The sequence below is a fragment of the Miniopterus schreibersii genome, assembly GCF_964146895.1.
Source record: "Miniopterus schreibersii genome assembly, chromosome: 6".
NCBI classification, from domain to species: Eukaryota; Metazoa; Chordata; class Mammalia; order Chiroptera; family Miniopteridae; genus Miniopterus; species Miniopterus schreibersii.
The window spans coordinates 42,622,301-42,644,274 of record NC_138107.1 but is presented as its reverse complement, the minus strand read 5'-3'; the positions used below and the strand labels follow the sequence as shown (position 1 = coordinate 42,644,274).

General features: G+C 41.7%; 2 protein-coding genes across 5 annotated transcripts in view; both read right to left on the bottom strand.

Moving 5' to 3' along the window:
- Window positions 1–6,075: 6,075 nt before the first annotated feature.
- On the bottom strand, window positions 6,076–7,467 carry GJA10 (gap junction protein alpha 10; the record flags this gene model as incomplete). Its single annotated transcript, XM_081140435.1, has 1 exon — window positions 6,076–7,467. One exon carries the CDS (start codon window positions 7,465–7,467, stop codon window positions 6,076–6,078), a length of 1,392 nt encoding a protein of 463 aa, XP_080996561.1.
- A 10,732-nt stretch (window positions 7,468–18,199) lies between these two features.
- Window positions 18,200–21,974, bottom strand: part of CASP8AP2 (caspase 8 associated protein 2) — a 30,905-nt gene continuing 27,130 nt past the window's right edge. For all 4 annotated transcript variants that reach the window (XM_081140135.1, XM_081140133.1, XM_081140134.1 and 1 more), the window contains exons 9-11: window positions 20,892–20,991; window positions 20,271–20,323; window positions 18,200–18,824 (exon numbers count right to left, since the gene is read on the bottom strand). In XM_081140135.1, the coding sequence (XP_080996261.1) occupies window positions 18,821–18,824; window positions 20,271–20,323; window positions 20,892–20,991 (157 nt within the window). In that variant the 3' untranslated portion in view covers window positions 18,200–18,820. The remainder of the gene's footprint in view (window positions 18,825–20,270; window positions 20,324–20,891; window positions 20,992–21,974) is intronic.

Sequence of the window (21,974 nt, the reverse complement as noted above, 5' to 3'; positions counted from 1 at the left end):
AAAGGAAAACAAGATATTGAGTGGTAGGCAGCTCAGGGAGTAAGCTGGACACAGGAGTGGTTTGGCTGAGCTGTCAGGGAGGCTGTAAATGATGGATTCACATGATGTCCGGAGAGCACACAGCTGCCCAGGTCTGGGCTTCAGGAAGCACATGGCCGCACCCCACCCACCAGGTGGGAAAACTAATTAAAAATGGGTGAATTTTGTTCCCTTAGTGCATCTTGGGGGCATGAAGACACCCTACTGAGCCATGGGGCGGGCTTCCTGGGAACGTATTACAGGATTTGCAAGTGTGGTCTTCTGAAAACATCAGTCATAACATTCTAGGCATGAAAGGTAAAATATAGTCATTCAATCCATTCTGGAAAAGCCCAGTTGGGTCAGAGTCCCAAAATTTTCTGTAGGAAAACCTGGTCACTTCGAACTGATAGTATTTACTCCTCCCACCCTGACATGTGTGCTTGTGGAAGGAATGACCATCGTGGTTGGATACAGAATAAAGCTGTCATGTCCTGCAGGAGGGAAGCATTCAGACACCATCCAGCCCCAAATGGGCAGCATCCATTTTCTTTCTTACCTTGAATGTGTACCTTAGGAGTGAGTCATATCTAACTCTAGGGCACAAGGAGTCTCAGATCAGCTTCCCCTATACCAGTCCCTGGCAGCAGTTCTGTTCTGTGTATTTGGAAATAACTGAGCTATTCTTTGAAATAGTTCTAGAATTTTCACTCTTTGCCAGCCCATCCCCCCACCCCTCAATTAGGAAGACTAGTTAACACCAGCCTGTGACGGTGCCCATGGTGGGGTGGGTTTCCAGTTCTCCCTATTGAGCACCTTGGCCTCTCCATAAAGGAACATGATACTTCCTGATGGCAAAGACTCAAGGCCCAGAGAGATGGAGCAAGCTGCTCACCCCACATCCCATTATGCAAGTGTCTTTCCTTTCATTTGACTTAAGAGCATGATACCTTCTGCCCCCACCTCACCCCTGGCTCCTGAAGAGCCCAACATGCACCTGCCACTGGCAGCTTAGTCAGCCAAGGAAGAGGCATCATTGGTTCTCCATGACGAGCTCTCACTCATTCCCCTCCATGACAGGTGCATCCCTGAGGTGGTGACCCTCATCCTAAAGCAGTGAATGAAACTTTCAGAGACATGCCAGCACTTTATACTAGGTGCTTTTAAACTTTTTTTAAAACTTCTATTTGTGCTGTGCATTTGATGACTTATAAGGGCTTTTGAGGGTGAAAGAAATTTAAATGACAACAAAATGTTTTAAATGATGCTACACCAGCTTCTGAAGGAGTCTCTCATAATAAACCTGTTGACAAGACATGACAGAGCACAGTGAACGGGAATAAAGACTGGGGACAGGGAAGTGATGGGCAAGGTACTGTCCCGGGCCTCTACACATAAACATACATTCAACACTGTGCTACATGTTGACACCAGCCAAGATTTAAAATTCACAGGCCTTATCCTTAAAGCTTTCACAGGCTAGTCAGGCAGATGGATGTGCAAATAAACCATTGTCCAGAGGCTGCTGATTGTTATAGACAAGAGAGCGCAGGGCTTCCTGGAAGGAGCATCAACCTTGGAGCAGACAGACCTGGGTTTGAATTTCTCTCTCTCTCTCTCTATTCCTCTCTAAGAATAATAAATACAGATGGCCAATAAACATATGAACAAACTTAATTGTAATCACAGTAATGTAAATTAAAACAAAGGGGGAAAAACAAAATAAATAATAAAACGAAGGGAAACATTTTTTGTTCGTCATATTGGGATGTGGAGATAGCATCTGATATTGGCAAGAATGTGGAGAAACAGGCGCTGCTGTGCTGGGCGGTGAGAGGCTGAGTTGGTATAGTTCTTCCTGAGCAATCACTGGCACCATCCATCACAATGTGAAACAGGCATGCCCATTAGAAACACTAATTCCACTTCTAGGCACCTGTCAAAGACACATGCGTGAAACAGTCACTGCAACACTGCAGGAGAGAAAAGCTAGAATAGCTGTGAGTCTCTTACGGTTCACCCAGGCTGTGGAACAGCATGAGCTAATATAAAGCTGAGGCAGTGCCATAGATGCCAACATAGAAAGACTCCTGAGACATACCACTAACTGAGCAAAAGCAAATTGCAGAGACATCTCTATAGCATGATCACATTTATATTTTAAAAAACAAGTAACAGATATGTGTGGATATATATTTGTCCTCAAAGACAGATTCTGGGTGCACTGAGGAAGGAAGGGAAACACGCCCCATGTTGCCCACAGCAGCTGTCTCCCGGGAGGGAGGTGGGCATTGGCTCCAGGTGAGAGAACGAGACAGAAAGACGAGCCCTCACATGGCCAGATTCACTTTTTTTTTTTTAATATATCTTTACTGATTTCAGAGAGGGGGAGAGAGAGAGAGAAACATCAATGATGAGAGAGTCATTGATCGAGCCTGCAACCCAGGCATTTGCCCTGACCGGGAATCGAACCTCGATCTCCTGGATCCTAGGTCGACGCTTAACCACTGAGCCACGCCCGGCTGGCTAGATTCACATTTTACTCTGTGTTCTTTTTATATTGCCTGAATTTCTTTCAACGAGCCTGTATTACTTGAATTTGAAAAACAATAAGTTAGGGGGGAAAAGCTGTTCTTCCAAACCCCTGACAGTAGGACTGCTGCTCTAGGCCACGCTCCTCTCCACCTGGACCGCTGTGCAAGCCTCCGAGCTGGTCTCCCTTCTGTCTTAGTCTGTTCCTGCTGCTGTAACAAAATGCCATAGACAGGAGAATAGAAAGAACAGAAATTTCTTTCTCCCAGTTCTGGAGGCTGGGAAGTCTGAGTGAGCCCTAGAAATTCTGCCATCTGGGACCTACCAGTGTAAAAAGCAGCTTACAGTCTGTATGTTAAAGGTGGATGACCATAATCCTGTTTGCTGCACTGATTTCTAATGGGACCCAGCCCCCTGCTGACAGGAGCAGGAAGCGTGGGCCCAGCCACAGTGCTCCGGAGTGGACAGCGGTGGCCTCAAGCCCAAGCTCTCCCACCATGTGAGGAGTGAACTGGCCTGGCAAACTCTGTAAGAGGCTTGGGGCAAAGTGACCATAAGCTCTGTGGCCAAAAGCATTACTTATAATTCTTAGAAACAAAAAAACAGGTAAAGAGGAGGATAAAAAATAAAGAGGGCCTATCACCATACCTTCTTTTCTCTGAACCAGTGACTTTTTTTTTTTAATATATCTTTATTGGTTTCAGAGAGAGGAAGGGAGAGGGAGATAGAAACACCAAGGATGAGAGTCATTGATCGGCTGCCTCCTGCACGCCCCTGCTGGGAATCAAGCCTGCAACCCGGGCATGTGCCCTGACCAGATTTGAACCACAGTCTCCTGGATCCTAGGTGAATGCTCAACCGCTGAGCCACTCCAGCCGAGCAGTTGTCATTTTTTTTATTTTACAGAAGCCAGTGCCCCGGCTAAATGGTAAGGTGTTGCATGTGTTAAAAATTCTTGAGATGCACCAGTCGAAAATCGCTGCTTCAGGCTCCTGATCATGGCACACTTCTCCCAAAAGATAATCTGAAGAATTAAGAAAATCTGGCTCAACTAAAACATTGCTGTCTCTTCCTCAATTCTTGGCCGATACAAAGGTTCCTTTCACATGGAAGGAGTTACAAGAAAAGGGACATGATGAAACTGTCTCGCTGAATTCCCAAATGCAGCAGGAGCCACTGGCATGGTTACTCCAAAACAGAGGCTCTCAACCTTGGCTGCACACTGCAGTCACCATGGGAGTTTAAAAATACTGATCCTGCGTCCCATCCCCAGAGATTCTGGTTTAATTAGAATCTATGGGTCCTGAGCATGAAACACAATTTTTAAAGCCCCCAGATGACTGTAACTCGTAGCCAGAGTTGAGAACCCTGCTGTGGTTTGGCAGAGAGTCCCACGCACCCCTGCACTGATACTGAACACAGTCTCCTAGGTAGATGACTGGTCACTGACAAGAAAGGAATATCAGTTTGGGAGAAGCATTTTAGGAAAAATCTAGGTAGGATGATTCATACTTGAGGTATAGCTTTAGTACAGTAACAAAATATTTCCACATTCACAGGAGATAAGAAACTGGGTTAGAGGGATTCAATCATCATTAACACAAAGAAATGAAACAAAGGACAAAGCAAGCATGTGAGCACAACCAAGTGAGCTTAACGGGGAAGATTCCCCTCTAAACATGGAAGAGTCTTTTAATGAAAAAACGCTGGTAGGAGCAGTGGGTAAAGCAAGTGTCATTCTTTTTTCCAGAATTAAAAAGAATCTACAATAAATATCCATTATGTCTTACAATGGTCACGGAATGTTTATTCCACAGTGGCTTTTCAGAGAACAGAATCAAAATCAATACAATATTGATTGAAGTCTTTGTGAAATATATCCCCAAAGATTTGTATATGACTTTTAAATGCCAGAACTATTAAAACAGTGGAGCACACTCTCCTTCCTCAGTGAGACAAGGGCAACTCAAGGTTACAAATGATTCCTCCTCTGACCCGTTTTCCACACTGTGACAGAAAGAGCTTTCTAAAGTGCAACTCTGGCCCTGGCCTGTGTTGCTCAGTGGTTAGAGCACCAAAGGGTTAAGGACCAATTCTCAGTCAAAGGCATAGGCCTGGGTTGTAGATTCAATCCTGGGCCCAGTCCAGGCACATGCAGGAGGCAACCAATCAGTGTGTCTCTCTCTCACCTCTCTCTCTCTCTGTCCCTCCTTCCCTCCCTTCAACTCTCTCTAAAAATCAATGGAAAAAATATCCTCAGGTGACGATTAACAAAAAATAAATAAAAATAAAGTGCAACCCTGATCCAGCCACTCCCCTGCTGTACGTCCCCTTTGAGTTCTCCATTGCCTCCCTCCAAGCCTCTGTGTTCCCTTCTCCAGCCTTCCCTCGCTCCACAGCCCTCCTTCCACCCTGTGCTCCAGCCAGATGTGACTCCCAGAGAGCCCTGCTGTGTCACGGCTCTCAGCCTTTGTGCTGCTCCCTCTCCTGGGGTCCTCTTCCATGGACCCCAGTTCTCCTAGGCCTGGAAAACTCACCATACCTTTAAGACTCAATTCAAAAGTCACTTCAACTATGAAATTTTTAGAAAATGTGGTACATATATATAATGGAATATTACTTGGTCATAAAAAAGAATGAAATCCTACCATTTGTGACAGCATGGATGGACCTAGAGGTTACTATGCTAAGTGAAAGAAGTCAGACAGAGAAAGACAAATACCATACGATTTCATTTATATGTGGAATCTAAAAAAGAAACTAAGTGAACAACAAAACAGAAACAAACTTATACAGAGAAGTTGCCAGATGGGAGGGGGGCTAGGGGGCTGGGTGAAAAGGTGAAGGGAGTAAGAAGTACAGGTTGGTACTGACAGAATAGTCATGGGGATGTAAAGTACAGCACAGGAGATATAGGCAATAATGTTGGAACAACTATGCATGGTACCAGGTGGTGCTCGACTTATAAGGGACAATCCCTTTGTAAGTTATATAAATATCTAACCACTATGCTGTACACCTGAAACTAACACAATATTGAATGTCAACTGCAACTGAAGAAAAAACTATGAAGCTCTTCCTGCCCCATACATAAAGAAGTGACCACTCCCTCCTTTGCCCACCCTCTAACATGCACCGTACATATAATCACATTTACATGTGTACCTGTCTAACTTCCCCATGCAGATTCTGAGCCCTTTGATGGCAGAGATGATATTTTATCCATTTACACACCCAGCACCTAAAAGTCAAATAGATATAAAGTTTTCAATTAAGTTTATTTTATGAGTTGAATTTAACTGAATTTATTGAACGAATTAATTTAACTCTCCATAAATTAAACCTCCCTCTCCTCCTCTCCCTCTCTCTCAGCACAGACATATACACCCCACAAAGGAGGAAAGGGAAGGCTAGGAGGGGGCAAAGTGGAACACCTCTTGTGAAAATCCCTTGATCAGTCAGCCTGTCTTTACTTACCATTGATGTTCTGTGCCCAGGGGCTGGAGGCAGAAGCAAGGGGCTATTTTACTGGTGCAGAAAGCCCAAGCTAGAGCTCTTCTGAGAACTGGAGCTGCCTGAGTCACTGTGCAGCTGTCCCTTTTCAGACGGCAATCTGGACAGAAAGCTGCCCTTGTGACTGCCCGAGCAAGATCTGTCCGTCCCGACCCCACCCTCTCGCACGATGCCATTGCTGTCTCTGCAGTGACTGTGCAAATCTGTGAGAAGCTCCCCTGAGCGTTGCAAATCCTGGGACTGCTCCCAGGTTCTGATGGCATGGGATGGACAATGCCTAGGAGGCATCGCTGTACCTAACCAGGACTGGGACATTGTGTGCCGCAGGCCAGAGGAGGAAAGGCCTGGTAGCTGTCCCGGGTTCTGATTTCTAGCACTGTCGTCCCAAGGACACGGGCTGTGGGAATGGAGCTGTCCGCTGTGCTGATCCTTCTCAGCCCAGTCATTTTTACTACCGCAAGGGTCTACCTCAAGTGGCCTGGGCTCTGGGATCTGCCACAAGGTTTTAGACTTCGGCACATTGACTTGGATGACTTGTTTCTGGTTGTTGGCTTGAAGTAGAGAGATTCTTTCAGGCAAGGGGGAGCAAATCACGCACTGCTGGGACACTGAATATTTTCGTAAATGAAATGGAGGGTCCCTTTCATCTTCAATGCCCTCATTGCCAGGCTTCTCATAAAGTGCCCTCCTGACTTTCCTGATTCCCAGATGGAATATTTCTAGTACATTAAGGAACAAAGAGATGGCTGCAATGCTGTGCATGAAGAACATGAAAATGGTCTTCTCTGTGGGCCTGGATACAAAGCAATCCACTGCATTGGGGCATGGAGGTTGGGTGCATTTGTAGAGGGAGTGCATTTGAAACCCATAGAGAATATACTGGCCTATCATAAACCCTACTTCCAGCACAGATCTGGTCAAGATGTGTAAGACATAAGTACGCAGCAGACATCCTTTCAGAGGGACTTTATGGACCCTCTTCTGCTCCTGTAACCGCCTCAGCTCTCTGTCTATCCTCTGCTGCTCCTCCAGCTCAAGCCCTGGATTCTGCATGTGGGTTCTAAGGTGTGACACTTTCCTCAGCCTCTCCTTTTCAAAGGCCCTGAGTCTATAAAGGGCATGGCCCATGTACACCAGAGAGGGGGAAGACACGAAGATGATCTGTAAAACCCAGAATCTGATCAAAGAGATAGGGAAAGCACCATCATAGCAGATATTGTTGCAACCGGGCTGCTGGGTGTTGCAGGCAAATGCCAACTGTTCATCATCCCAAACATCTTCAGCAGCCACACCAAGTACCAGCATTCGGAAAATGAAGAGGATGGTCAGCCAGATTTTCCCCACAATAGTTGAGTGGGAGTGAACTTCCTCTAGAATGTCACCCAATAAGTTCCAATCCCCCATGGTAAGAGATTATTGCCTGAAATATAAAGAGACCACTGAGGTTAATAGCACCCATGGATGGGATGTATAAAGACTCCAGTTCATCAAAACAGCAAGTTCTTTTTTCATGTCAGTAAAACTATGAAAGGTTTTCCAGCCCCAATATTTACGGACCATGCTTGATGAAACAGGATGGTCCTAAGGAATATCAGATTTTGAAAAAAACCACTAAAGATCCTCCACAATCTGATCCAATATCCTTCCTATCTTCTCTCCGACACAAAATTGACTGTCATTCTAACATATTCATTGGCCCTCATATTTGTACAATGCCATCTATTCCACAATTTTGCTTATTTTTTCTACCCATCTGAGATGCCCATTTACCATACATCCTACATGATCTTAAATAAGTCTTACTGTGGCACTGTACCTAAAATGAGTTGTGTGATGGTTGTAGCATTTTGGTTTTTGCACACAGAAGGTATCAATAAATAATAATAGGTTGAATTTTTTCATTTTAAAACTTGGTTCCTCTCACTGGAATAATCATCAGCAGAAAAACAAAGGTCCTCATTATATATTATCCATGGCTACCACTGCAAGACTAACAGTAAGGAAAACAGAAATCAGCCAAATAAGCCCTCAGAAACTGGCACAGAACAGTAGCAAATATTAAGAAGACACAGAAACAGTACCAGCAGTAAGCCATGCGATTGCATGTTTTCATGGAAGCTTTGCTAATTTAGAGGAAAAGTGAATATAAATTGCTTCTCTAACAAGCTTCAGATCTGGAAGAGAATCGAGGAATAGCTAACATGAATAGATTATTTAGTTTACCCTATTCATGAAAAATAGTAATGTTTTTCAAGGTTCAGTGAGGTTAAGATGCTTGGTAGGTTAAAGCCCTCTAAGATGTGGAAGACTTCCAAATATGAAATACATGGAGGAAAACCAGGAAAGTGTTATTAGGTCAAAACAAATAATGAAACAACTTTCTCCTTCCATAATTCATTCCTTCAATATTAAAATCTTACTAGCACCTACTAGATGCCAGGAAATTAAACAGTGAACAAGATACGCCTGGCCCAGCCCTCACAGTACTTATATCAACTCAGAAATACAGGAGAAAAAACATAAAATTGTTATATTTTCCCTACTTATCTCCAAACACAAATAAATTCCAGATGGAATAAAGTATTGAATCTAAAAAATGCAAACTGTGAAAGTATTAAAATAAAATGTAATATATATATATATGTTTTACAATCTTGAAGTAGAGGAAGGCTTTTTAAGCACATCACTAGCAGAAATTACAACTGAAAAAAATATATAGATTTTACCCAACAAAACTGAAGGGCAGAAGTGGAGGTGTCCATGAAAAAGAATGAAATCTTACCCTTTGTGACAGCATGGATGGACCTAGAGGATATTATGCTAAGTACAGTAAGTCAGACAGAGAAAGACAAGTACCATATGATTTCACTTATATGCAGAATCTAAAGAACAAAATCAACAAAGAAAACAGACACAGACTCAGATACAGAAAACAAACAGACGGTTGCCAGAGGGGAGGGGGCTTGGGAGACTGGATGGAAATGGTGAAGGGATTGAGAAGCACAGATTGACAGCTACAAAATAGTCATGGGATGTAAAGTGCAGCATTTGAAAGGGGTATTAATGATTCTTTTATATTTTATTCTATATACTTGTAAATTGTTTAAAATTCAAAAATTAAGAACGTAGTCATATGTAGTATCCCCAAATAAAATTTGATTTTAAAATTTTGGACTTTTAAAATACTGAACTGAAGCAACATGAACTGAAGCTCATGAACTGAAGCAACAATTTACTAAGTTCTATCCTTTCTTATCGAGTTCAGTTCATTTCCCATAATCATTCATTTAAAATTTTCTGGCCATTATTCTTTATTAAAAATAATACCTTTAACACTTACAAAAACCTAGAGCTTCTATTTTATATAAAAACCCTAATGTGGAAAAGCTAACTCATTTCATTAACTTATTCTCTGCTTGACAATCCTAAACTATTTAATGCTTCTTTTTGCCACTATGTCCTTAAAAATTGGAAATTATTACTTTTAAATAGCAAGTAAAAGAAAACTAGGCCAGCATGACAAACAGAAATATAATCATACATGCTGTCATGCAAAAGCCAGATCCTTTAGACAAATATTCTTATTTCCTAAACATAACAAGACGACAGGTCCTAGAAATAATGTTGAATTTTCTTCCATTTCCAATACTAATTTAGCATCTCCTCTGTAAAAAGCTGGTGCTTCTTTCCTAAATTTTATTTCAGATCTTATCTTTCTGTCCCCACAGGAATTTCCTATATTTCTCATAAACATGAAAATCCACATATTGACCACTTACCTTATAAGGTGGACAAAAAAATAACGACTGGGCTCAAAGAACCTTAAAGTTGGACCACGTGTGGCTGATGAGTGACCAGCTGCTGCTGGCTGTGGCTATAAAGGTCTGATCAGCTGGCCGCCCAGTTGGGCCCGATCCAGAATGAGCACAGTAATTTGGATCAATAGGGTCTAACCTCGTCCTCTCCCGAGGTCAAAACGTCCTCTGGCGCTTTGCAGTTCTCTTGTAATATGTTTTCTAATTGACACCAGGCCGGAGCCACTCCTGGTGTATCATGTTGAAAATGCAAAGTGAAACAAATGAGTTTTCCTTTTTCATTTGTGAATGATTACAGTGACTGGAGTGAGTGCATTTCTTTCGGTGGATTAATTGCTCTGGGAATCGATGTCACGGATCAATGGGTCGTGTCTGATTTCATCAGTGGCTGCCGAGGGTGAGTGTAGCTTCATCAAATGTGAACCCCTAATAAGGGAGTGACAGGCCCACAGTGTTCCCGCAGATCATGCCCCGGGAAAGAAGAAACATCTCAGGAGGAGGGGACGCATGTTCAGGCCACGAGGGGCTGTGTCTGTCTGTGGGGCATGTGTTCCAGCAAGAAGTCTATGAGGGAGAAAAAGGGGCATCTGTAATATTTTAAACAAAAATAAAATTTAAAAAGAGAGAGAGAGAGAGAGAGAGAGAAGCCTCTGAGGCTGGAACAGACAGCTCAGGAGAATTTTTTTCTTTTTCAGTAGAGAATCTGAAAACGACGGAGGCACAGAGTAGGTGACTCCCCATAACCTCACAGTGACCGTCGGAAACGCGCCGACGAGGTCAGCAGCCCCGCGCTGCCCCGCTGCCGGGAAAGAGGCGCCGCCCGTCCCGCCCGGGGCCCGGCTCTCCCGGGCTCGGCTCTCCCGGGCCCGGCTCTCCCGGGCCCCTTCCCTCCCGGGCCCGGCCCTCCCGGGCCCGGCCCTCCCGGGGCCCGGCCCTCCCGGGGCCCGGCCCTCCCGGGCCCGGCTCTCCCGGGCCCGGCTCTCCCGGGGCCCTGCTCTCCCGGGCCCGGCTCTCCCGGGCCCGGCTCTCCCGGGGCTCGGCTCTCCCGGGCCCGGCTCTCCCGGGGCTCAGCTCTCCCGGGCCCGGCTCTCCCGGGCCGCCCGCCCGCCGGGAGTCTCGCCGAATCCAGGACGGACGCTGCGCCCACGCGCAGAGAAGGGAGCGGGAACCTCAGGATAAACGCCCCGGAGAGAAAGGCCGAGGAAAGATGCTCGCGGGGGAGTCGCTAGCTGCTGCCTCGGTGCTCGTCAGTGGTACCGACTCGTAGCACGGTACCAACCGGTAGCACGGTACCGACTCGTAGCACGGTACCGACTCGTAGCACGGTACCAACAACTCGTAGCACGGTACCGACTCGTAGCTCGGTACCGACTCGTAGCTCGGGACCAGCCGGCAGCTCGGGCCCAGCCGGGAGCGCGCCGCTCCACTCGCGGGCGGCGGAGGGGTTGCTGCCGCCGGCGGGCGGACCGAGAGCCAGCCCAGGCCCGGGCAGAGGCGCAGCGCCGCAGAAGGGGAAGCTCGTTTGGTCAAGTCCCTCATCTCATCCGCTGAGGAGACTCAGGGGGACCCACCGCGGGAAAAGAGGGGCTCCCAGGAGACAGGCCGTCATGGCTCCCACACGTTGTCTGTTCCAGAAGCTCATTTCGCAGCAAAGGGAGTTCCGCGGGGCCGCGCCCGCGCCCTCCACAGCCTCCTGCGGGTACAGCGCGCGAGGAGCCCAGCACTTCACCTGATGGAGCAACGTGGGCAACGAAACCTGAGCAGACAATGCTGCCAAAGAAAATTTTTAGGTCAATCTCATTCTCAAAAAAAAATTAAATTAAAAAGTTGCAGAATGTGCTAAACAAAACATTAGAAACCAAATCTAACATTCTGTAGAGGATATAATACATTCATGTTAGGTTTATTCTGAGCTTACAAGGTTTAATATTAAAAAATCAATGTGATATATACCACATTCACAAAATAAAGGGAGACAATATTGATGAAAATAAATATCCATTAAACTTTTTAAAAAGTTCTTAGAAAACTAGGACTAGAGGAAAACTTCCTTAATCTAATACAGGGTCCATTTTTAAAAAGTTCATAGGAAACCTCATAATGATAAAATACTGAGTTTTCTCTGTAAAGACCAGGACTAAGAAAGAATGTTTACTGTGATCAATTCTAATCATATTTGTGCTGTCTTAGCCAGTGCAAAAAGAAAAAAAAAATGTAAAAAATGTTTAAAGATTATAGGGAAAGAAATAAAATTATAGAGGAGAAACAAGATGGCGGCGCAGGTAACAGCTACGCCCCCACCTCCCGCAACCACATCAAAATCACAACTAAAACACAGAACTGCCTTCACGCAGAGCCTCCTGAGATCCGGCTGCACAGAAGCCCCACAACCAGGGAGCTGAAGCAGCACCGAGACCGGAAGGAGGGGCGGGGACGCGGGCCGGGCGGGGCTGAATCGGAGACTCCCCGAGGGCCCACACCCTGGGCCGCAGTTGAAACCCGGGAGGGAATCTCGGCGGCGGAGGTTTCCTGGAGAAGGGAGGGGGGTCCCAGACCCACAGCAGGACCTCAGCCCAGGGCTCTAGGTCTGGAAGAGACGTCCCCCCAACTCCCGGCTGTGAAACCAGCGGGGACTGTCCCTGAGGGTCGCGGAGGCTGCGGGAGCCCCAGCAGCTCCTCTAAAGGGCCCGGCACGGACTCACTCGGACGCTCCCTCTGAGCCCAGCGCCGGGCAGCAGCCTGAAAGGACCTGGGACACTCGGGGAGGAACTAACCTGCCTGAGATCCGGGCGAGAGGCGGAGGGGCGCTTCCTCCCAGGCAGAAGGGCTGGCGGAGGCCATGGCTCCTTCAGCCAGTCCTCCCCGCACACAGCCGGCAGACAGGCGCCATGTTTGAGTCGCCAGCAGCCGACACACCTTTGGCCCCGCCCCGTGATTCCCGGAGGCCCCGCCCCTCCCCACCTGCAGCTCATCCAGGCCATTTCCAGGGGCTTTTCTGTGCAAGTGGCCTCTCCAGCCTCATGCTTAGGACTTTCCTAAAACTTACCTCTCAAACAAGGAGCAGCGGGCCCCATATGGCTTGATAAGTGGCCCCAGGCCTGGCACTAGTGGCAGCTGCATTGGCTCATAGCTTGGCCTCTCCTGGGCACCTCCAAACCCAGCACAAGTAGCAGCCAACTACAGTTTGCTGTGTAGCTAATGCTGGGTGGCCCTGAGCAAGGGACTGGCACAGGCTGACTTTGCACCTCCCGGGAGGCCCCAGAGACAGTGCACCTGGTGGTCAGACTCAACCACGCTGGATTACAACCCTACCACATCCACGAGTGACACTCAAGGGGCCCACTTGGTGAACACCAAAGCTCCACTGAAGTAAATCCTGATCCAAAAGGGTGTCTCCAGCACAGCAGCTCTTTGGCTATAGTTGCAGCTGGTCCTCATAGCTGATTGGCATGGGGGTCAGTTCCTCCCAGGGATGCCAACAGCAACCAAGGCTCAACTACAACAGGACAGTGCACACAGCCCACACAGGGGAGCACCTAGAAGGCCCAGATCAGGTGACTCGGGAGGCTGAGCCACTGAACCCTACAGGACACCTACTACACAAAGCCACTCTACAAATTCCAGAAGACGTAGCAGCTCTACCTAATACATAGAAACAAACACCTGGAAGCAGCCAAAATGTGGAGGCAAAGAAACATGTCACAAAGAAAAGAACAGAAGAAATCTCTAGAAGAGGAACTAAATGAAATAGATCCAAACAAGCTAACAGATACAGAATTCAGAATAATGGTTTTAAGGATGTTTAAGCAGACTGTTAGGGAAATAACTGAGAAAATCGATAACATAATAAAGTACCAATTTGAAATGAAGGCTACAGGAACTGAAATGAAGAATAATTTACATGGAATCAACAGTAGAGGACACTGAGAATCAAATCAGCAATTTGGAACATGAGGAAACAAAAAACACCCAACCAGAAGAGCAAAAAGAGAAAAGAATCCAGAAATATGAAGATCGTATAAGGAGCCTCTGGGACAACTTCAAGAGGCCCAACATTCGTATTATTAGGGTGCCAGAAGGGGAGGAAAGAGATCAAGGAATTGAAAACCTATTTGAAAAAATAATTACAGAAAACTTCCCCTACCTGGGGAAAGAAATCGACTTACAAGTCCAGGAAGCACAGAGAGTCCCAAACAAGAGGAACCCCAAGAGGCCCACAGCAAGACACATCATCATTAAAATGCCAAAGGTTAAAGACAAAGAGAGAATCTTAAAAGCAGCAAGAGAAAAGCAGTTAGTTACCTACAAGGGGGCACCCATACAACTGTCAGCTGATTTCTCAACAGAAACTTTGCAGGCCAGAAGGGAGTGGCAAGAAATATTCAAAGTGATAAAAAACATGGAACTACAACCAAGATTGCTCTACCCAGCAAAGCTATCATTTAGAATTGAAAGTCAGATAAAGAGCTTCTCAGACAAGGAAAAACTAAAGGAGTTCATCACCACCAGACCAGCACTACAGGAAAAGTTGAAGTGTCTTCTTTAAGAAGAAGCTAATGAACAAAAGAATCTGATGAACTAAATAAATCCAGAGACATTGGCGCATGCAACAGATGATCATATTTCAGAGGAAAGAGGGAAGGGTGGTGGAGGGTGGGAAGAGATTAACCAAAGAAGTTATATGCATAACCCATGGACACAGTTAATAATGGGGTGAAGGCCTGGGAAGGGGGTGGAAGTGGAGGGGATCAGTTGGGGGGGGGGGAATGGGATACCTGTAACACTCTCAACAATAAAGATAAATTGGAAAAGTAAAAAAATAATAAAATAAAAAGAAATAAAATTATAATTTTGTACAAAAAACTTGTTTAAATCTACAGATAAATTTTTAGTACATATGATATAGTTCAGCAAGTTTCTAAAGTCAATGGTATTTTTGCATCCCAAACAGAAAATGAAATCATTTACTATAGAATCAAATACTATCAAATACCTAAGATAAATCTAATGAAAAATATGCAAGACACACACCACCATTACTGAAATAATTTTAAGTAAGTGGTAGGATATCCCATGCTCAGGGATTGAAAATTTCATCTTTGAAAAGGTATCAATTGTCCCCAAATTAATTGATCCATAGATCCAACATCAGCTCAGTCAAAAACCCCAATAGGTTTTCTGTGGAACTTAATAAGCTGATACTAAAATGTATGTGGAAATGCCAAGGGCCAAATATACCCATGAGCAGTGAAGAAGGAAAACAAAGTGATAAAACTTGTCTACTGGATATCAAGATTTACATAAAGCTATAGAAACTACGAGAGTGGTAATGTGGGTGGTGCATGATTAGACAAACAGGCCAATAAACAGAATAGATTCCAGAAAGAAACCTACACATATATGGTCACCCGATGTGTTTGGCAAGGTGGCACTGAAGAGCAGTGGGGCAGGGACAGCATTTACAACAAATGAGACTTGGTCAAATTGGATTTTTTAAAAACTGAAATTAAATTTATCCCCTACCTCACACTCAACAAAAAACCCAATTCCTAGTGAATTCTAGATGTACATATACAAAGTAAAACAATAAAAGTTTCAGACAGTAACATAAGAAAATAGCTTTATCATCTTGGAGTTGGGAAAGATATCTTCAACAGGTACTACCATAAAAAAATAGCATGGTAAATTAAATCTTCATTAAAATGAAAAATGTCTGTTCATCGAAAGGTTTATGTAACAGTGAAAGGCAAACCACAAACTGGGAGAAGGTATTTCCACCTACAGAACCAACAAAAGGCCCATATCCAGATTACATAAATAATTCCTACAAATTAATAAGAAAAGTAGTTCAGAGACATTATTTAAGAAGGATATTCAAAATGGCCAACAAACATTCAGGAAGTATCACCACACTGCCTCCAGAGTGGCTAAGATTAAAGACTGACAGTGTTAAGTGTGAGAGAGCATATGAAGAAACTGGAACTCACATAGACTACTGGTGGGAGTGGAAATTGAGAAAAGCACTGGGGAAGACTGTTTGGCAGTATTTACCCAAACTTCACATATGTATGCTCTTCTAGGTATATATCCAACAAAAATGTGTACAGCAAAAAACATAAAAGAATGTTCAGACCAGCACTATGTAAATAACTTCAAACTAGAAACAACCTAAATGGATGAAAGTCACAAACATAATGCTGAGGAGTCAGAATATATGTGACGTGACGTATGATTCCATTTGAAAGCTCAAAAACAGGCAAAACTAACCTGTTGACGTCAGCAATAGTGTTTGCCTCTAAGAGGAGTAAGGCTTGTGACTAGGAATTGGATGGCTGGGCTCTCTGGGAGCTGGCAACGTTCTCATTCTTGACCTGGATGGTGTTATACAAGTGCTCACTTTGTAAAATTTACTGAACTATTTCTTTTGTGCACTTTTCTGAGTGACATACTTCATTTTTATAAGTTCGACATTTTCATATCTATCCCTTCATTCTAACAAGGCAAGAACTTTTTCATGTTGATATTGTCTAAAATTCTTATTATGAATACTTTTATCTTTCTCCTCCTATACACTTTATCAAAATATCTGACCACTCCCCTAGTTCTTGTACCATCTCCTAGACTTGCTTTTTGTTAAGTATTTTCTCCAAAAATGTTTACAACATAGATCTGAGTGGTAAATCTTAATGTTTTTAGGCCCTCATATTTGAATAACAATTTAAATGGATGTTAAAATTTTAGGCCCAGTGCTTCAAAAGTATTTTCTTATAACCAGCATTGCTCTTGAAAAGATTGAGGTCAATCTAATTCTTGGTCCTTTATATAATGATTTACTGTCTAAGAAAGCTTTTAGATTTTTCTCAATATCTTTGATACTCAATTTTAAAAAATGTTTTAATATTTTAAAAAATTTAGAGAGAGGAAGTGAGAAACATTGATGAGAGCGAAATATCAATCAGCTGCCTCCCGCATGCCCCCCACTGGGTATTGAGCCCACAACCCAGGCATGTGCCCTGACAGGGAACCAAATTGGCAAACCTTCCATGCACAGGATGACGCCAAACCAACCTAGCCACACCTGCCAGGGTATCTTAATTTTTTTTAAAGATTTTTTAAATTGATTCTAGAGAGAGGAATGAATTTTGATGTGAGAAACATCAATCAGTTGCCTCCCACATGCACCCCAACTGGGGATCGAACCCCACAACCTGGGTATGTGCACCTTTCGGTGTACAGGATGACACTCCAACTAACTGAGCCACACCAGCCAGGGTGAAACTCATAATTTCAGTATGTGTCTAAATGTGGGTACTTCCTTCTCTGTCTCATTTGGCACTCTGGCCCTTCAATCTTTAATTTTTCCTCTTCTGGTCTTTTGTTACCTGAATTTTGGCATATCTTGTGTCCTTCACCTCACTTAAATCTGCATTCATATTTACTATTTGGTATCTTTTTTTTTGCTTCTAGGAGTTTGTCAATCTGATTTTCCAACTCACTAATTCATTCTTCAGCTATATCTATTCTATGTTTACTCCATTTTATTGTTCTTTATTTTAAATATTAATGTTTTTATATATTTATACTTAGTTTATTTCTTATTCTTATAGCACATTACCAAAATCTTTTTTTTTTTTTTAAATGTTTATTGGCTTTATTTTTAATTTCTGGTGGTCTTGTTTTCCTTTGAACCAGTGGCATCTTTTAGTTACCTCTCTACTTTGGCTTGTGAACTCATTTACCCTGGTGGTATGGGCTCTTCTGAGTGATGGTGCCGCTGGGGAAGAGCTGAGGGCCAGGCCTCTAGGCTATGCTGGAGGTTCAGGGAGGGAGTAAGAAAAGCAACAGGGCAAGCACTACAAAAGCCAGTTCATCCTTTCAGCTTGTTATCTACTAAGCAGTCCTCAGATTAGGGCTTTCCTTTTAGACACCATAGGAGAAATGGCAATTTCCTAAGGTACTTTGAGAATCTTGGGTCTAGATATTAACCCACTAGTCCTATGAATCTGGAGAGGAAGAGCGAACAAATAATGCAGCTGGTCAATCCTTACCCGCTTTCCCCAAGTCTTGAACCCAAAGAGCTTCTGTGCTGCCCTGATTTTATCTGTGAGGACACCTGCAGCAGAAGTCTGCTTCACTGTGCTAGTACCTGCTGTGAGAAAGCAGGCAAAGCCAACTGGTTTCCTCTAATGAATCCACTCATAGACATTCAGCCATTCACACCACCACCAAGAACCACTTCACTATAGACTCCCATGTCCCCTGGGAGTTCTAACTTTTTTTCTTTTAGTTATCTAAACACACTAAAAAACCCACAACATTCTAATAAAAATATAACAGAACTTTACATGGTTTTATTTATACATTACTGGTATTGAAAGCAAATTTTATACAAAAAAGTTTTATACAGATAAAAAAAAATTCCTTGGCTAGGCAAAGCCATTTATATACGTGTGTATACACAAACACAAATACACACAAAATATTTTACATCATTTTAAGTATACATATTTACAGATATACTATTTAAATTACTTTACAATTTTCCAAAATGAGAGGCCATTAGAAAAGCAAATAAAAATATATGAAAACAAACTAAATAATGGTTAATTTAAAAATGCTACAAAACTATTTTTAAAAATCTGGAAAAGAAACTCATTTCTTTGAAATATCAAAACTAAGGTTTCAATATTATATCATTGCAGCTTTTAATAACAAATCCTAACCTGTTTAAAAATAAGTATTTTGATCAGTAACAGATAAACAAATCAGACTGATGACTGGAACAAGCTGACCTGAGAGTAAAGAGCCAGCAAGGAATAACAAATGTAGATAATCTAGTAATCAAATGTCATAAAATTGCCCTCTACCCCCCCATTTAAAACATGAGGAATTCCAAGCTTCTGTGTAGTATGCAATATCAAGACTCCAAGGAACTCAGCAACTTATCTGTAATGTAAGAAAATGCTGAAGTTATGATTCTGTTTTTATGATGTGACCATATCATAGGTGTTGTTCTTTTAAATGAGTTCTACTTAGATAATATTGATGTTAAAAACTAGCCTTTTACAGAATAAATTTGGAAACTTTATCATTATTATACTCTGATTTTGAAAAGAATTTAATGAGACTATAGTACTTGGGGGTAAAAATCAATTAAGAAATAAACCAGAAATGAAATTAACACATTAACTATGCTATCATGCAAGCAAATAAAAGATCTGTAATGGAATTTGGAAATTTCAAACTAATAACCATCACTTCCAGATACAAGTAAATTCTTCCATGAATGTACATTAGCTTCACAAGAGAATGGAAGTCATATTTTTAGAAAACATCAGGTAAATCAAAAAACTCAGTTTAATTTCTTAAAGGCAATGAAAACTTTAAAGCAAAGTAAATCTGAAAAATAACCAAGTCACTGTTGCCTTAAACTATTTTTAAAGGTTCTTTAGAATAAGCTTTTTCTTCAAATTCCCCATTATTAAATCTCACATTCTGAATTATATAAGTAGAATTTTAACTTCACAATAAACTACTAAATATCTTCCCAAGATCTCAATAGCAAACTAGTTGCTTTGAAAGGCTACTGAAATTAACAGTTTCTAAAGACAGTAATTTACATCAGATCTAGAAACAGATTTATAACTCAAATATACTGAGAGCACTTCACACTGAGGTCTATGACCAAATATGGTTTCTATTCCAATTTAATTTAATTTGAAAGTAATTTAATTTAAAATTGGGTGTTTTGCATGTAAATAATCATGACTACAAAGCAACTACAAAAATAGTGATATCTTAAATATCTTTACAATTTTTCTTATGTAAAGTCAGAAATCCTTCTGATAAACATTGATGCCTTAATAAACCTGTACAAGAATGGCTTAAAAAAAAGCCGGAGGAAACATGTCTGTGAACATTATTCATAATTTAACATGGTAAATTATGTCATCTATTTAGATGACAATGGATTTCATGTTTACCAGTGTATGTTTTGTATTTTAAAGTATTTTAGCACTCCTAAAATATGAAAAAACTTTTAAAATTATTAAATTATGACTGCACACTTCAATGCCTGTAAAACAAACTACTATTTAAAAACTTTTTATTTATCATTTATAAAAAAATTTTTTATTAATCATCAAATGGATTTTCCCCCCACCCTAGACTCATCATCAGTCAACTGAACTGCAACTCTGAGCATGTCCTGTGGATTTGGTGACCTTAGAAGTCTGCAAGAGCAATCATCCTCCAAGCTGTGAGTGAAGCAGGAACTCAACTTGATGTCTCACCCACTACTCACACCTTAAGGACTAACAGCTCATTAACTTTGCACAGTTACAGTATCAAACATTTATTTTACTAGTCTCTTGTAGTATAACTGTTAACTACCTGCATTTTGACTTTTCAAAGAGCTTCAATAGCTGCTGGAATCTTTCTGAGACCTGAAAAGTAAAAAAGGAGTATTAATTATAAACACTGCAATAAGATTTTAGAAATTTGTAATGGCTATTTTCATAAAACATCTAAAGGAAGTTACTGTCAATAATAAAGAGATGAAGTAATGTCTGGAAAAATAAAATATCTTCATACTGAAGGTCACTGCTAGTTTAACTTTCAATATTAAACTTTCTTTTTTTTTACTGAATTTATTAGGGTGATATTGGTTAATAAAATTATACAGGTTTTAGGTGTTCAATTCTATTATACATCATCTGTATGTTCTATTGTGTGTTCACCACACCAAGTCAAGTCCCAATATTAAACTTTCTTAAACAAGTAAACATTACAAAATTGTTAAAGCTCAAATAAGTAAATGTTAAGAAAACCAAAAACAAATTAGGATTGTTCTTCCACAATCACCAAGTTTTTAACAGTTCTACATAAAAAGCCATACTTTTAAAGTTGGCAAATAAGTATCTACATATTTTAAACAAGTTAAAATGAAATCTAAGTATTTAGAGTAATAATTTAACCTGTGAAACTATAGAGATGTAAAAATTGGAAAGTTACCTGAGATGAATTTTTATTCAACTTGGCAGCTACATAAGAAAATGTTTCCACTGATGGCCCCCTTTTCTGACACTCCAATAAAATTTCCCGATCATCATTTCTACAGGGAGAAAATACTATTTAGCTTTTGTAGATTAGAGCAGAAAGTTAACAAAAATTCCACTGCCTTTAATGTCCATCAACAGGTGGTGAAATTTTTATTAAAATCCATAAAAAAATGAAAAAGTGTGTATATCAAAACACATACAATCATTATCTCTGAGAAGATTATGGATGATTTTAATCTGTAAGGTCATACATATTTCCAAAATTTTCTAAAACTAAATATACTCATTTATTATTCTAATGACAAAAGTATAGATTTTTTAAAAGTCTACCTTTAATGCATACAATACTTTAAAAATTAGGGCCCAAACATGATGACAGACTTAATAATCAAAAGAACAAAAATAAAATAGAATCCAAATCTTCCAATTCCCAGGCCTCTGCTTTTTGTACATGGTCAGGAACCAATATGCATTATTACAATCTCTGAAATTTTATTGTGCCATCTCTAAATTACCTGAAATGAAGGCATAGGTGACTGTGGTATTAAACAAAATCAATCACCAATTTCAACAAAATTCAGCTTCCCTCATTATGCACTCTAGCTAAGTCTGCAGATCTTAAACCTCTAGTCCAATGGTTCACAACTGTGGTTACCCGTATGTCTGAAATGGGGGCTTAAAAATCTGCATTTCTCAAAAAGTTCACATAAAAGTCAAAAGTACAACCTGTTTATGAAACTTTTGAAATTCTTATACTCTCACACTTTTTGCTTTATTTCATCATCAGCTGTCATTCTTCCTTTCTAAAATGTGGTAACAGTTCTTTACAATGTTTTTAGTTAAGAAAGTGAGGTTAAAGCACAATGAAAAGTTCTATCCATGGTGCTAATGCACATCTCTGGTTAAGAGCTGCTGCTATAGATTATACCCTAGAATGTATCCTCTATTAACTTTGGCTACTTTCGAAGTTGTCACTTTCCTTATTTTAGGATTAGATATAACTATGACATGACAGAATAGATTTCTGGCCTCTCAA